The following is a 12967-nucleotide window of genomic DNA, read 5'->3' as shown; positions in this document are numbered from 1 at the left end:
TTTGCTAGAGACCCATATTGTGTTTTCTAAAATGAGACCTCTCACAAAAATAATACCAGGAGTTCAAGCCTCCCCAAATTATTAACCAATACTGATTTCAAAGGGTCTGATCAACTAGAAAGTAGAAGATGATATTACCATTGCAGATGCCATGGGTTATTCACATGCTTAGGATGGCTTGGTTGATGTATACTGCAACTGAGTTATCAATTAAAATACAATTTCAGGCAAGAATAATTTCTAACAATGAAAATGAATTAACTCTAGGATCCAAAGGGTGCTTAATATTAAATTCTGGATCTTTTCCTCTGTAAGGTGCCTTGGGTTCTGCCAGCAGGGCTCAAGCACCTAACTCCGTACACTACTGGGACAGCTTGCAGGTGGAGAGAATATCATATCTGTCCTCTGCTAGTCTGCAGTGCACTGCTATAGGTGCTTAGAAGGTGTATTGCAGGTTTTAGGTTCAGAAAGCTGCCCAACTATCTTTATATAATGGCTGTCTCTGGCATGACTCCTTAGTCTGAGCAACTTGTCATACAGTGCAGATAGAGCTGCTACAAGCAATCTGGAAGCCAGTCTGAATGTGCAGAGTAGTCACCATGGCTCCTAATTTAAAGGCGCTTTAAAGAAAATTTTCAGAAGATAAGCTGTGGCTGATACTGTGTGTTCTTAAAATGTCACATTATCTTATATAGATGGTCCGTCTTGATAGGTGGGTCTTTGGAGGAGAAATTTGTTTGATGTCTTTAATTCCTAGAGCCATCAGCCAACCTTGAGAATCTTGGAAATGGTTTCTTCAGATATCTCTTAACTTCGTCTCCCAGGCGCCTTGAGATTGGCTGGGAGTTTGTTGAAGTTGGGGAAACATATATGCTGCTCTTAGTAAAAAAAAAAAGAAATTGCTCTCCATTTGGGCTAATTGATTATTTGTAGCTATGGTTGATTCCTCCTAATATTTCTTACAGAGCAACTTTTTATTTTTGGACACATTCCTTAAGGTGAATGTACGCTGAGTGTGGCCAATTAGGACCTTGAAAATAGGAGAAATGTACCATTAAAGGAAAGACCTAGCGCACCAGCTGCAATTTACTCATTGTCTGATAAAACATCTTTCTCCATTTGGAATTGACCAAGCTTCCTTTCACTGTCTGACATTCTGAGCTTGTGCAGAGTGAGCCAGAGATTCAGAATGCAGCCAGCTTACTCACCATGACTGATGGCCTTGTAATGAATTCAGCTAATAGGAACCAAATCTGATACTGTCAAATAGGATTAACAGCCAAGTTAGCTAGCTTGAAGCGTTACTGAAAGCCAAGCCGATAAGGGTCAGTGGGTTTCTTTTAGTATCTTGAATGGCCCGGTGTTGTCACTCGTATTTCACAATGGTCTTTCAGATTGTTCTTTGTGGTGACCATCTTCTGTAGAGTGAACTTCGTTCATACTGTTCTCATTTCTTCAAACAGTTCTCATTTTCTTCATTTGGCTTTGTGACATTTGTGCAGTTGGAGAAATACACACACGCACGTGATATTTATAACATGGGGACACAATACACTACAAAATGACAAAGCTTACTAGGGTCTTTGTGAACTTTACGTACTTGATTATTTAACTCTGCTTGTGCTTTTCCTTTTAATCTTTGTCCTCAGAAAAGTAAACAAAAATAACACAAACTTGATAAAGAATTATATGCCTTTTGGGGAACCTACTGGATGTGTTCACCTTCTTGCACAACAGCTATCTAGCCTTTCAGATAGGGATATACTGTAGCTTCAGTGGGGGTTGTGTCTTTGTTATCTTCACACTTATCTGATACAGTAATCGCATTTGTCCACAGACATTTCATGTTATCCTCACCTCTCCCGTTCCTTCTTTCCCACTGTCAAAATGTAACTTGTAAGCATCTTGGTTCAGGGGCCCATTTTTTTGCTTTGCTCGTAAAGCACTATGTACAGTAATGGAGCTATATAAATATTTCATATGTATGTGATCTCTTCTGGCAGTGATGGGTTATCATACTTTTTGAACAGATTAATTTGGTTGATTAATAGCATTTCTATACTGCTTTCTGGAACCAACCAAGGCGGTTTACAAAACTTCAGAAAACAATACTCATAATGACATAGTAAAATGTTAAAAACAACTTAAAAAACCCATAACAACCATTTTGAAAGCTAAATAAAGAAGATGCAAGTTTTACCTACTTGCAAGGTCTTTGAGTGTTCAGGTTAGTTGTTGTGTTCTCAGTGTTCATTTGTCAGCATTGTTAGTGACCATGCATTTTCTCGAGCTCTAGCCATGGAAACATCTCTTTATCTACAAACCATTTTGATCGAAATGGTCACTCAGATCTGTGGTTAGGAGTAATGCAAAGTCCTTTTATTAATACATATTTTATATTAACATAGTTTTCAGGGTGTGTAATTAAAAGTATACGTGGATACAAAGGTGACTTTTGCCTTGAAATAGGAAGAACAGGAAGGTTGAGACAGATTCAGCTGGATCTTTGTCCTTACATGTTAGGTAGCAGTGTGGAAAAGTTGCATTGCACCTGCATAGGTGGTCAGAGATTTTTACTGGAGAAAATACAGGTCAGATATAAGTTTGTCACCCATTGATTGTAATAGCCTACTACAGCTAAAGGCTTGAAGGGTCGAATAATCATCCTCTTTGGACACAGTTGATTATATAAACACAAGTACATAAGAACATAAGAAGAGCCATGCTGGATCAGAGCAAGGGTCCATCTAGTCCAGCGTTCTGTTCACGCAGTGGCTAACCAGCTTAATCTTACCCAAGCTGTAATCCTACCCAAGTGTATCCCAACACATGGCTCATTGCTGCACTCTTGCAATTCTTCCCCGTTTTTTCCTTCTGAAAACTAGTGATCGTATACGGCAAACCTTTAAAAAAAAGCTTACATGAATGTGTACACAGATTTAATTACAGTAAAACAAAAAAATACTCTATAAATTATGCCCAGGCTAAGGTTGAATTTTGTATTTGTTTTTCTTCTCTCCCATCTTGTACTGCAACCTACCACCGTTGGTTATCTTGGGGGGCAGGGGGGCAGAGAAATGGCTCTTCCCCAGGGAATTTGACCCTTTTCTCGGGAATTTGATACTTTTAGCAACATGGAGTGCTAAAAGGGTCAAATTTAGCTTATCATGAAGCTAAATTTGACCAATTTACACTCTGTAGCTTCTACAAAGCACTAAAAGGGCCAAATTTAGCTCAAGGGCAAACTACATTTAACCCTTTTAGTACTAAGGAACAGTTTGTCACCAGATTTGGACAGGAAACTACCACGGTTTTAAAAAATATTCTGGGTGCCCCATGGAATGCACAGTGGCCTGTGGGGGTGGGTTCTGGGGGCAAAAATGGTCTCCAGACCTGCAGTTGCCCAAGCCTGCTTTAGCATCTACACTGCACTAGGGTTTTATCATTTCTAATGCAAGCTTGCTGGCTGTAACTGGGGAGCAGGTAGAAAATGTAATTGCCATTTGAATTTGGTAATACAGATCAATTATTTGGCAGTAGTGTTTGCCTTGCTATGCTGAAGGTAACTGAAATCTTTTTTTTTTATGACTGAATCCAGGTGGATGCTCTTCGGTTACGTCTAGAGGAGAAGGAGGCCATGTTGAATAAAAAGACTAAGCAAATTCAGGAGATGGCTGAGGAAAAAGGAACTCAAGCTGGAGAGATTCATGATCTCAAGGATATGCTAGATGTGAAAGAACGCAAGGTTAATGTTCTTCAAAAAAAGGTAAGCTTACCAGGATTTCTTGCCAGAAAGTAATAATACCCATAGCTGTAAAAGTCATTTCCTGAGGCTTGTGGTTGAGCCTTGTGTTGTAATAGGAGGTTTGGTAACAATAAAGCTGAACATAGTTTTATAATTGGCAAAACAACAAAGTAAATATGTGTTGGTTAACAGATTATTTATGGTGCTTCTGATGCTGCATTAGTCTTGGTAATGATTGAAATGTCTGGAGAGGAGATCCTTCTTAATAAATCTCACATCAAATCACTAATTGAATGAGTGGTGGACTCTGCATACATCAATAGAATGGCTACAAATACAGTGGGCAAAGGAAATGAGGGTGGGTGATTAAACCTATTCTTCGTTGTCTCTGTACAAATCATTCATATGGGTTCTGTAACTATGCAGAGCATTTTCTACGTACATTCTAGATCTTTAGCTATGGAAGTTGTGCTCCCACATTCCTCTCCTTCAGAGGAGAGTTTTTCCTGTCTGCACATCCTCAAGAGTGATGTGAGTGAGTGCCTTCCTGCTCGGTTCTGACAGAGCCACCATGAAAGCAGCAGCTCTGAGAACATCCTCTGAGATTATTTTTTTCCTCAGGCAAGTTCTTGTGATTCCTCACTACTTTATCAATAGGCATGTGTCCTGCTTATGGCTGGACCAGGCTCAGTGCTAGGTTAAACTAAGGGGCAATTCAAAAGCAAGGCAGTGGTCAAAGGCACAGTTTTACCAGGCAAGAGGGAAAGTTCCAAAAGAGAGGTCTGAAGAGCAGCCAAGGTTCAAACAAAGATAAGCACTTAGGTATAATATGCAGTCCAAGAAACAGAGTTAAGCAGGAATTCAGGGTCACTAGCACAACTGTTCAATCACAGAGCAAGGTCAGAAGTACAAGGCACTGAAATACATTGTTTCCAGCAGTGGCTAAACTGATACTGTAAGCTTATATCACTCAGCCTTGGCCTCAGAGGCGGAACTCCCCTCCTCCTGTGGGGACAGAGCCATGGTCATTTCCCTTGTGGGCCCACCCAGGTCTCTTGCCATAGGCGGCTGACTCCTTGGTGTTGGCCATCTCTGAGAACTTTAGTTCCTCCTCAGGAGGATTCCTTTAGTGGGGACATGACAGCATGTTTTCATTTTACTTTTATTTCTTCATTGGTTCAAGATATTTTGGTATTGTCTAACCTTTTTATTAGTGTTACTTATGTTTTCATGTGCATCTATGCTATAGGGTTGGGGACCCCTCCCTTGGCACCTGCCAGACTCTCTGCCCCCTCTGTTGTTTAAAAAATACACACAAAACCAATAGATTCTTTATTATTTTAACTGGGAGGCTGGCATGCTGCAAAGCAAAGTGCTAGGGTCCAGCACCATCTTTATTTCCAAGAATGCCTCTGGGCCACGTGTGGGCACCAGATGCATTCTTAGAAAATAAACGTGGGAGATGGCTACAGCCCAGTGTTTTGTTTTGAAGCATGCCCAGCTACCCAGAAAAAATAAAAAGCTAAATGGGGGTGGTAGGGAGCATCCTAGAGGGCTAGAGGGTTTCAGGGGAACAAGGGGTAGTGTTTCACTGGTTGGGGTGTTTTGTTTATTTGTTTATATATGTAGTGGCCGAGATGTATGTTTTGCCTGCGGTTTTGTATGTGATCTATGTATGTTTTGCTTGGGTCTTTTGGGAGCTGTGTGGGTACTTTAGCTGTGTGTGTTTCTCTGAGCACCACCAGTTTGTCTTCTGTGAAATTGGTGTGCTTTGTGATAGCAAATATGTGATTTGGTATTTGGGGCTCAGACCCCATGGTAACATGGCTAAAAAATGGAGTACTTGTCTCTGAGCCTCATCAGTTTACTTTCTGTGAAATCGGTGTTGGATGCAGAAGAGTGGTTTTGTGTTTTAGAACTCAGACACCACCTCTGCCTTGTACTTATGTTTTCATGTGCATCTATGTTTTGTGTCTATAAATTCTTATGTTTAATAATAGGCTTAGGAGACATAAAGGTGATATTTCGAGGGAAGGATTTTCATCATGGGGGCAGAATGAATATTATAAACAATTCCTAAAGCAATTTTCTCTCATCATTTATATATTTTAACTGTACAAAAGCATTGTATTTCTTACTAATGCTCATAAAAAGAAAGTTAGGAGTATTTCATTGAGGTCTATGAAAGGGCTTTCAAGTGCTATTCACATGAAATGTTTTCTAATGTGAATAGGGAGGAAATAGCACGTATGGCGGTGTAGACTAAAAATTAAAACAGAATCGTAAAGTGAAATGTTATGCAGATGTCTTAATTATGCTCCAGCCATTGTAATTTTAATGTCTATTTTAATCTTTTTAATATCATGCTTATTTATTTATTATAGAATTCATAAATTGCTCCACACGGAAAGATATTGAAGCAGTTTGCAGCAACAACAAAATACGAACTACAAAAAAATTATAGTAAAAGCAGAAACATCAATAAAACAGTGGCTGATACTGAGTCATTAGTCAGGAAAGGCTTGCCTAAAAAAAAAAACCTTCTGCAAATGCCGAAAACAAAGTAACTTTTGATATCAATTGGAAGGGCATTCTTATAATTATAACTCACATACTCTTCTCTCTGCCTCTCCTTAACGGTTTTAGGAGACTTATATTTTAGCCTGAGAAAGAGTTATTTCCCTTGATGGGCTAGGAGGAGGCACTGATCTATTAGAGCAATTCTGTGGTCCCTGGGGAGTGTATCCAACCTAAGTTAGTGCAGATCCCGCCCCCCAAGCCATAGGCACCGCCTTGACCAGGGGGAAGGGGAGGAATCTGAGCAGAGATCCCCCCCCCCCCCGGCTGCTGCAGAAAGCTCCATGGCAGCTCCTCTTCTGAGGTCACAACAGCCTCTCTGTCACCTGTCCCACCCACTGAGAGGTAAGGAAGCTAGACTGTCCAAGAGGCCTGTCTAACTAAAATTTGTTAAGGTGAAATGGGAGGCATTTTTAGAGCTGTTGTTGTATCCGCCCTGCCTGCAGGGCTTTGGATGGACAGAGAGCTCCAATCTCGGAGCCCTTTGTCTAAGCAGCAATCCTATTGGATTGCGCTCTCAGTCTGTTAGATATTGTCTATTGTCTAGCTCCTTTGTTTATAGCTAATTTGGATTGGGTATCACAGTTGTGATTTTGGCCATAACAATATGTATTGCAATGTCTAAGGCTAAACACATGTGTTTCTCTTTATGTATATATTGTTACATGCAGTTTCCATCAGCCAAATATACAATGGGTATTCTCTTCACAGGAGTTTGTTGTGAGTGGTCTTTTAATATTTGTAATTCAACAGATAGTGCAATGTATGTACTTTTAAAGTTTCAGTGCTTGTTATACTAGGCTTGATGTGCATCCCTGCACAAACACACACCCCTCCTGTGTTTTTCAGCTTAATTTTCCATACACAATAAACTAAATGGGACAATAGTAGCTGGCTGGACATCCCTTGCATGAAATTAGCATAAAAATCATCCTCAAGACTTTCCCCTGAGGTTTCATGTTACAGTAAATTTCTTAACTTCGTAATAAATCGCTGACTTGGAAAATGTAATTGAATGTTTGAATCAAAGTCTATTTGAGAACCGGTTTCAAAATAATACAGCTTCCTGCTTGACTGACTTGCTGGCAGATGCCAACATCAATCCTTTTCTATCTGGCTCCAAAGACATGTCATATTAGTTTTTATTCTCCCTTGACAATATCTGCAGTGTAGACCATCAACTGATTAAAGATGTACAACCTGATCCTCTGCATGTTTACTTGGAAGTAGGTCTCATTGAATTCAATGGGAGTTAGGTACAAGAGTATGTGGATAGGACTGGCTACACGTTGATTAACTGTTGTCCTGTTTTAATTGGTTAATAAAAAATTACAGTATTTTATAAAGCTTTAACCACCAGGCTTATATAATGTATTGTGCTCAGTGAAATATTTTTTAGCTTGCTATTGAAGCTTTATTGGTAAAATTTGGTGACTTTGTATTTGGTGACAGTAGCAAATATAAATATAATCTCTTGAATACTTGATACAGAGATGTAGAAGGAGATAACTTATATGATAGATTGGAAGAGAAAAGCAGTTTGGTTGGCACATTTCTTTGCAGTAGTGAGTGCATATGCATGGGGAGTAACATAAGAAAGCATGGGACACTGGATGCTGAGCAGCAACGGGAGCTTAAGAGGCATCCATGAAAGAATCCTTCATAGGCTAGGTAGGCAGGCATCGTTGACTGGGTGCTGACAGGTAGGGAGTAGAAACATGTTGCATAACTGCTTCCTATCAGTCGAATTCATTAATTAATCTTCCCTAATTTAAGATTGAGAATCTTCAGGAACAGTTAAGAGACAAGGAGAAACAGATGAGCAGTTTGAAAGAGAGAGTAAAATCCCTGCAGGCTGATACCACCAACACCGATACAGCCTTGACCACATTGGAGGAAGCACTCGCAGAGAAGGTGAGTATGAAAGAAAGATAATAAACCCAATGTTTTCCCCGAGACACAAATATTTATTTGTGAAGAGATTCCTTTTTTTTCTCTGCCCTATCAGAGATGGGAGGTATAGCTTTGGATGCTGCTTGTTTCGTTTAATCAAGTATATTTCTGGTTAGAATGCTAGATTGATATATGCATTAATGAAACACAGGCTGGCTTGAAATCTACTGAAGGCTATTCAAATATTGCTTGAGGAGGAATTTAATATAACCAAGGGAGATGTAAACATAGGTGCATGGCACGATGCATCATTGTGTCAGCTGAAGGACTTCTGCCCTGTCATTTTGTTGTACTTGAGCAGTTCATAGAGCGCATGCTAGGAGCAAATATGGGATATGTGAAGGATTGTTGGTCTCACCCCAACAACCCTGCAAGGTAGGCCAGGCCCAACTTGGCCTCTAGACTTCCCCAGATTACCCAGTAGCTTCCTTCCCAGGCCAATAGGCACTGTATTTCACACTGAAGTTAGACAGGACACACCACACCACACTGGAAGTTGGATAAAAGTTTATTAGGGGAAAGGAACAAAGAGGAAGGGAAAGGGGAGAAGTGGCAGGTTGTACAGGAAATTACAAGCAAATTACAATACTCAAAAACCAGAAACACCAATCACCAAGGCACACACTCCCAGGAGCAAAACAATAAAGCCAGCTAGTCTATCCTATACATACCAAAGTATGGGCCTCTCAGGATAGCCATCAACCAGCAGCACACCCTAGTACAGTCAGGGCAAAAGAAGAGACCCCCGCCCCTTCTTTGGCCCCCTTTTTATTGCCCAGCCCTAGCAACTCAAGGCAGATTTGAAACACCCAATCATAATCCAGTCCCAGGACACCCCACTCCACCCACAGAGGAGGCTGAATCTTCCCACCAGACACGGCTGTTATCACTTTCCCAATTAGCCAGAGCAGAGTGTGGCCTTGAGCTGCTGGGCTGAGAAACGGCCAAAAAACAATCAGCTTCCAGGTGGCTGCTTGGTACATGACAATTCAAGTGGCCCTCATAGCTTCAGCTTCTACTACCCTCATTCTTGACAGGATACCTGTTTCTTTGCACTGTTTGTGAGATTCCAAAAAGCATGTTTCTGGTTGCTGTTCGAAACAAAATCCTGGACTAAATGGAAGCTTGTTTAAGGCTGTGATCCTATGTACGGTTGGGAATAAGACAGTGGGTCTTGTGTCTGAATGAACAGACATGGCACCTTCTCAGAATTAAGCATTTGTTCAGCAATTCAGACTTGAAATTTCTTTGACTGAGTACTCTGTTTTTGTCAGGAGCGTACTATCGAGCGTCTGAAGGAACAGCGTGACAGAGATGAGCGAGAAAAACAGGAGGAGATTGACAACTATAAAAAAGATGTTAAGGACCTGAAAGAGAAAGTCATCGTCTTGCAAGGAGATCTTTCAGAGAAAGAGGTTAAGCTCCTGGATGACAAATACAAATTGCAGAACAAAATCGTGGTACAGTCGTTGAAAATTCTGGTTTTGTAAATTCTTCACATTAATTCATGTGTTCCTTTTGTTGTAGACTACACTGCTGGACTTGAAGGAGCATGCCTCATCTTTAGCATCATCAGGATTGAAGAAAGACTCTAGGCTGAAGACACTAGAAATTGCCTTAGAACAGAAAAAGGAAGAATGTCTGAAACTGGAATCTCAGCTGAAAAAGGTAAAAACTATAAACCTGTGTCCTCTTAAATAGAAAGTGCTGCTCCATTTATAGACGTACCTTTCTTTTAATCATTCCCTTCCTCCTTATGTAAATGCTTATTTAGATAATTTGTTATTACTTAAGATCAGCAGAGTATTGGTGTGCAAAGTGCCTGTGTAGGATGATTGCATTTAGTGACTGGAGTTGTACATTTAGAGCCACTTTGCACACTGCAAAAAATGGCAATAGAGGATCTATGAGTGACTCTCATGTCCTCTTTCCATGCTTCTGGGAGAAGGAGATTTTAGCATTTCCTTAGTTGAGAGATTCATGTACTTCTGATAGTGATAGAGCTCGCATAGCTCTCTTGGGGGTGAAGTGCAAGCTCACTCTTCACATGATATCCAGAAGCATGCATAGAGGGTGCAGAAGTGACTTGAGCATCCATCCCCCTGTCTCTGCTTCCTTGTAACATGCAAAGCAGCCTAAAAAGCAAATAGACTGAAGAGCTGTCCTATCAGCAAGGCCTTAATAATTAACTAGGAAAAAGCGAGTTCTTTGGGTGAGTACACAGCCATATATGACTGAGCTAGTGCTTAAAGATGTTGACCAGTATGAAAGGTGGAGATCGTTAAAGTTAATTCCACTGCAAAAAAGTAGTGCCCTAACAAGGATCAAAATATAAAAAGCCTAATCTTCCTAAATTTAAGGAGGTAAGTGTAGTGTGAATGAAGGGTTTATTGTGGTATCAGGGAATAGATTCTCAATGTGATTGGGCTAGAAAAAACGTGGTTGAAATAATAAATTGCAGGGTGAGGGGAACATAGAGGAAAAATAACCTAAAAGGGTGTTAGTAGAAAGTGTGAAAATACATTCATTCACTTGCTGACTGTACAGATACTTTTAAACCTTTGTAAAAATCTAATTGTTTGATTCCATTGTTTAAGCCTTAGAATACATTTTCCTCTGAGATTTGTCTTCAGTACTTAGTCCTATTGTAGACCCTATTTGATTCCTTGCATTTCTTTTTTGAAGAGCTTCCTATACCTGGGCCTATCCCAGTTATTTTAACAGAAAGAGATGCAAATAGGGTGCTGGAGCTCTTCATGTAAACATTTTTGGTCTGAAGTGTAGAGCCTTTTCCTTTTGGCTACATGAAATAATTAATCTTCATCAGGCAGAAAGGGAGATCACCCTGATTCTATCCACTTGCCAGAGACTTCAGCAACTGAATCTGCCCCACCTCCCATCAGTCAGCAGAATACCATCTTAAGTGGCAAAGGAAAAGACTAATCTGACTCTGCCAACATGTCAAAAGCACCCTGACTCTGCCCAGCCAGTAAAACTCAATCTTAAGACACTAGCCATTTGGAGAATGTTTGGGGTAAAATGTGTTTCATCCGTTTGCTGAAATTGCAATGGAGCCATTAGTAATAGCAATGGAGTTTCTCTTGGCCTGATGCAATTCCCAATAAGGCACAAAGCATTCAGATGAAATTGTCAAGACTGGAATTTGAATCTCTGGAGATACTCAAACAAAAGCAAATGAAGCTGGCAGCAGCTATGGAAAGGAATGGAAAAACCCTCTAAAGGGGCACAAGAAGCACCAGCCGAAAAAAAATATTGAGAGTTGCAGTATATCAGTTTATATGGGGGTTGGGTTTTTGTTTTTTGTTTTGCATTAATTGGATTACATTGTAAGCTGTTTTGAGCAGGGAAAAGGTCTTCTAAATAAATAAATGGAGTTAATATTGAATGGTTAGATATTTAACCCATGGCCCTTGAAGAGCTATTTGGAATAGGACATCTAACTGTTTCCTGATTCAAAGGTTCATGAAACATTTGTAGTGCTAAGAGCCAAAGATCAGGAATCCTGCGTAATCTACCTCTTGCTGCACTTATCACTACAAACTGCACCTCAGATTTCACATGGGGGAAAGATCACACACATACAACTTGCATGTCAGGGAGAAATTGCTGGCCTGGTCTTCTCCCACACTTGCTAGCTTTGTACATACAATCACGTGTGTCATCTTTAAATATTTTACTAGAGACAGATAAGAAACTTCTGCTTCAGTCAAGAGGTAACATGTTACAAGGAGATATGTATTTAAATATGGAAATAATTTCTGTCTTGCCTGTTACATTTTATATTTATCATATATATGTTCGGGGAGGGAGCTGTAGTTCAGTACTAGATCACATGCTTTGCATGCATAAGGTCCCAGATTCAATCCCTGGCATCCCCAGGTTAGGCTGGGAAAAATTCCTCTCTGAAACCCTGGAGAGCCACCGCCAGTTAGTGTAGACAGTACTGGGCTAGATGGACCAATGGTGTCACTTGTATATAGCATCTTGGTGTCCTTATCTACCACTATAGCATTTGAAGTGCAGCATGAGTGTGTTGCTACCAGTGTATGAGTGGAGCAGTTCCCTGATCAGTGAATCCCAGTTGCTTTGCACTTTGAACATTACAGGCTACACATGTTCTACACACAACAGTGCCAGCATTGCAATAATCATGCATTCAGATATTAAGTAGGGTCATAAACCTTTGGTTTTTTACTTTTAGGTTACAGTTAATTCATATTTTCAGGCTGTTGTACATATTCTACAGGGCTAGGAATTTTTAAATGATGAGAAATCTCAACAAGAGTTGAAACGTTTGATCCTAAATATTCTGAAATGTTCATTAAAAACATAACTTGGTTATTCTTCTTAAAGCTTTCTTTTTCCAAACACCTTTCCAACTATTAATTGATTTAGGTAAGTAATGTATATAGCAAAAGGTTATCCAAACTTCATTTCACCACCCAAAAGAGAAGTGTCCAAAGACGGAAAACAATCAGAAGGGAGGGTAAAACTAGGGTTAGTTTCATTTTTACAGTGTTAATCTCTATTTCAGACTGAATCCTAAATCTACATTTATGTTTTTCAGTAATGAATGTCTGAATGTCTTTACATCTTTCTTTAGACTGTTTGCTTGTTACATCTTTTTTTCTCTCTTGCACTGCTCCTTTTCCCAATTCTTCCCCTCTTTTC

At 40.0% G+C, this 12967-nt stretch overlaps 1 protein-coding gene across 10 annotated transcripts in view; it reads left to right on the top strand.

Moving 5' to 3' along the window:
- The window catches only part of ERC1 (ELKS/RAB6-interacting/CAST family member 1), a 274951-nt gene that overhangs the window by 77892 nt on the left and 184092 nt on the right, over positions 1–12967 (top strand). For all 10 annotated transcript variants that reach the window (XR_014784243.1, XM_084809321.1, XM_084809326.1 and 7 more), the window contains 4 exons: positions 3599–3766; positions 8099–8236; positions 9550–9690; positions 9803–9943. Coding sequence is in view for 9 of the 10 variants with exons in the window: in XM_084809321.1 (XP_084665447.1) it covers positions 3599–3766; positions 8099–8236; positions 9550–9690; positions 9803–9943 (588 nt within the window). In the remaining variant the exon portion in view is untranslated. The remainder of the gene's footprint in view (positions 1–3598; positions 3767–8098; positions 8237–9549; positions 9691–9802; positions 9944–12967) is intronic.

The sequence above is a fragment of the Heloderma suspectum genome, chromosome 7 (assembly GCF_057233095.1).
Source record: "Heloderma suspectum isolate Gila_16-S chromosome 7, 16-S_ref, whole genome shotgun sequence".
Lineage (NCBI taxonomy): Eukaryota > Metazoa > Chordata > Lepidosauria > Squamata > Helodermatidae > Heloderma > Heloderma suspectum.
This window is presented reverse-complemented; position numbering and strand designations above follow the sequence as displayed.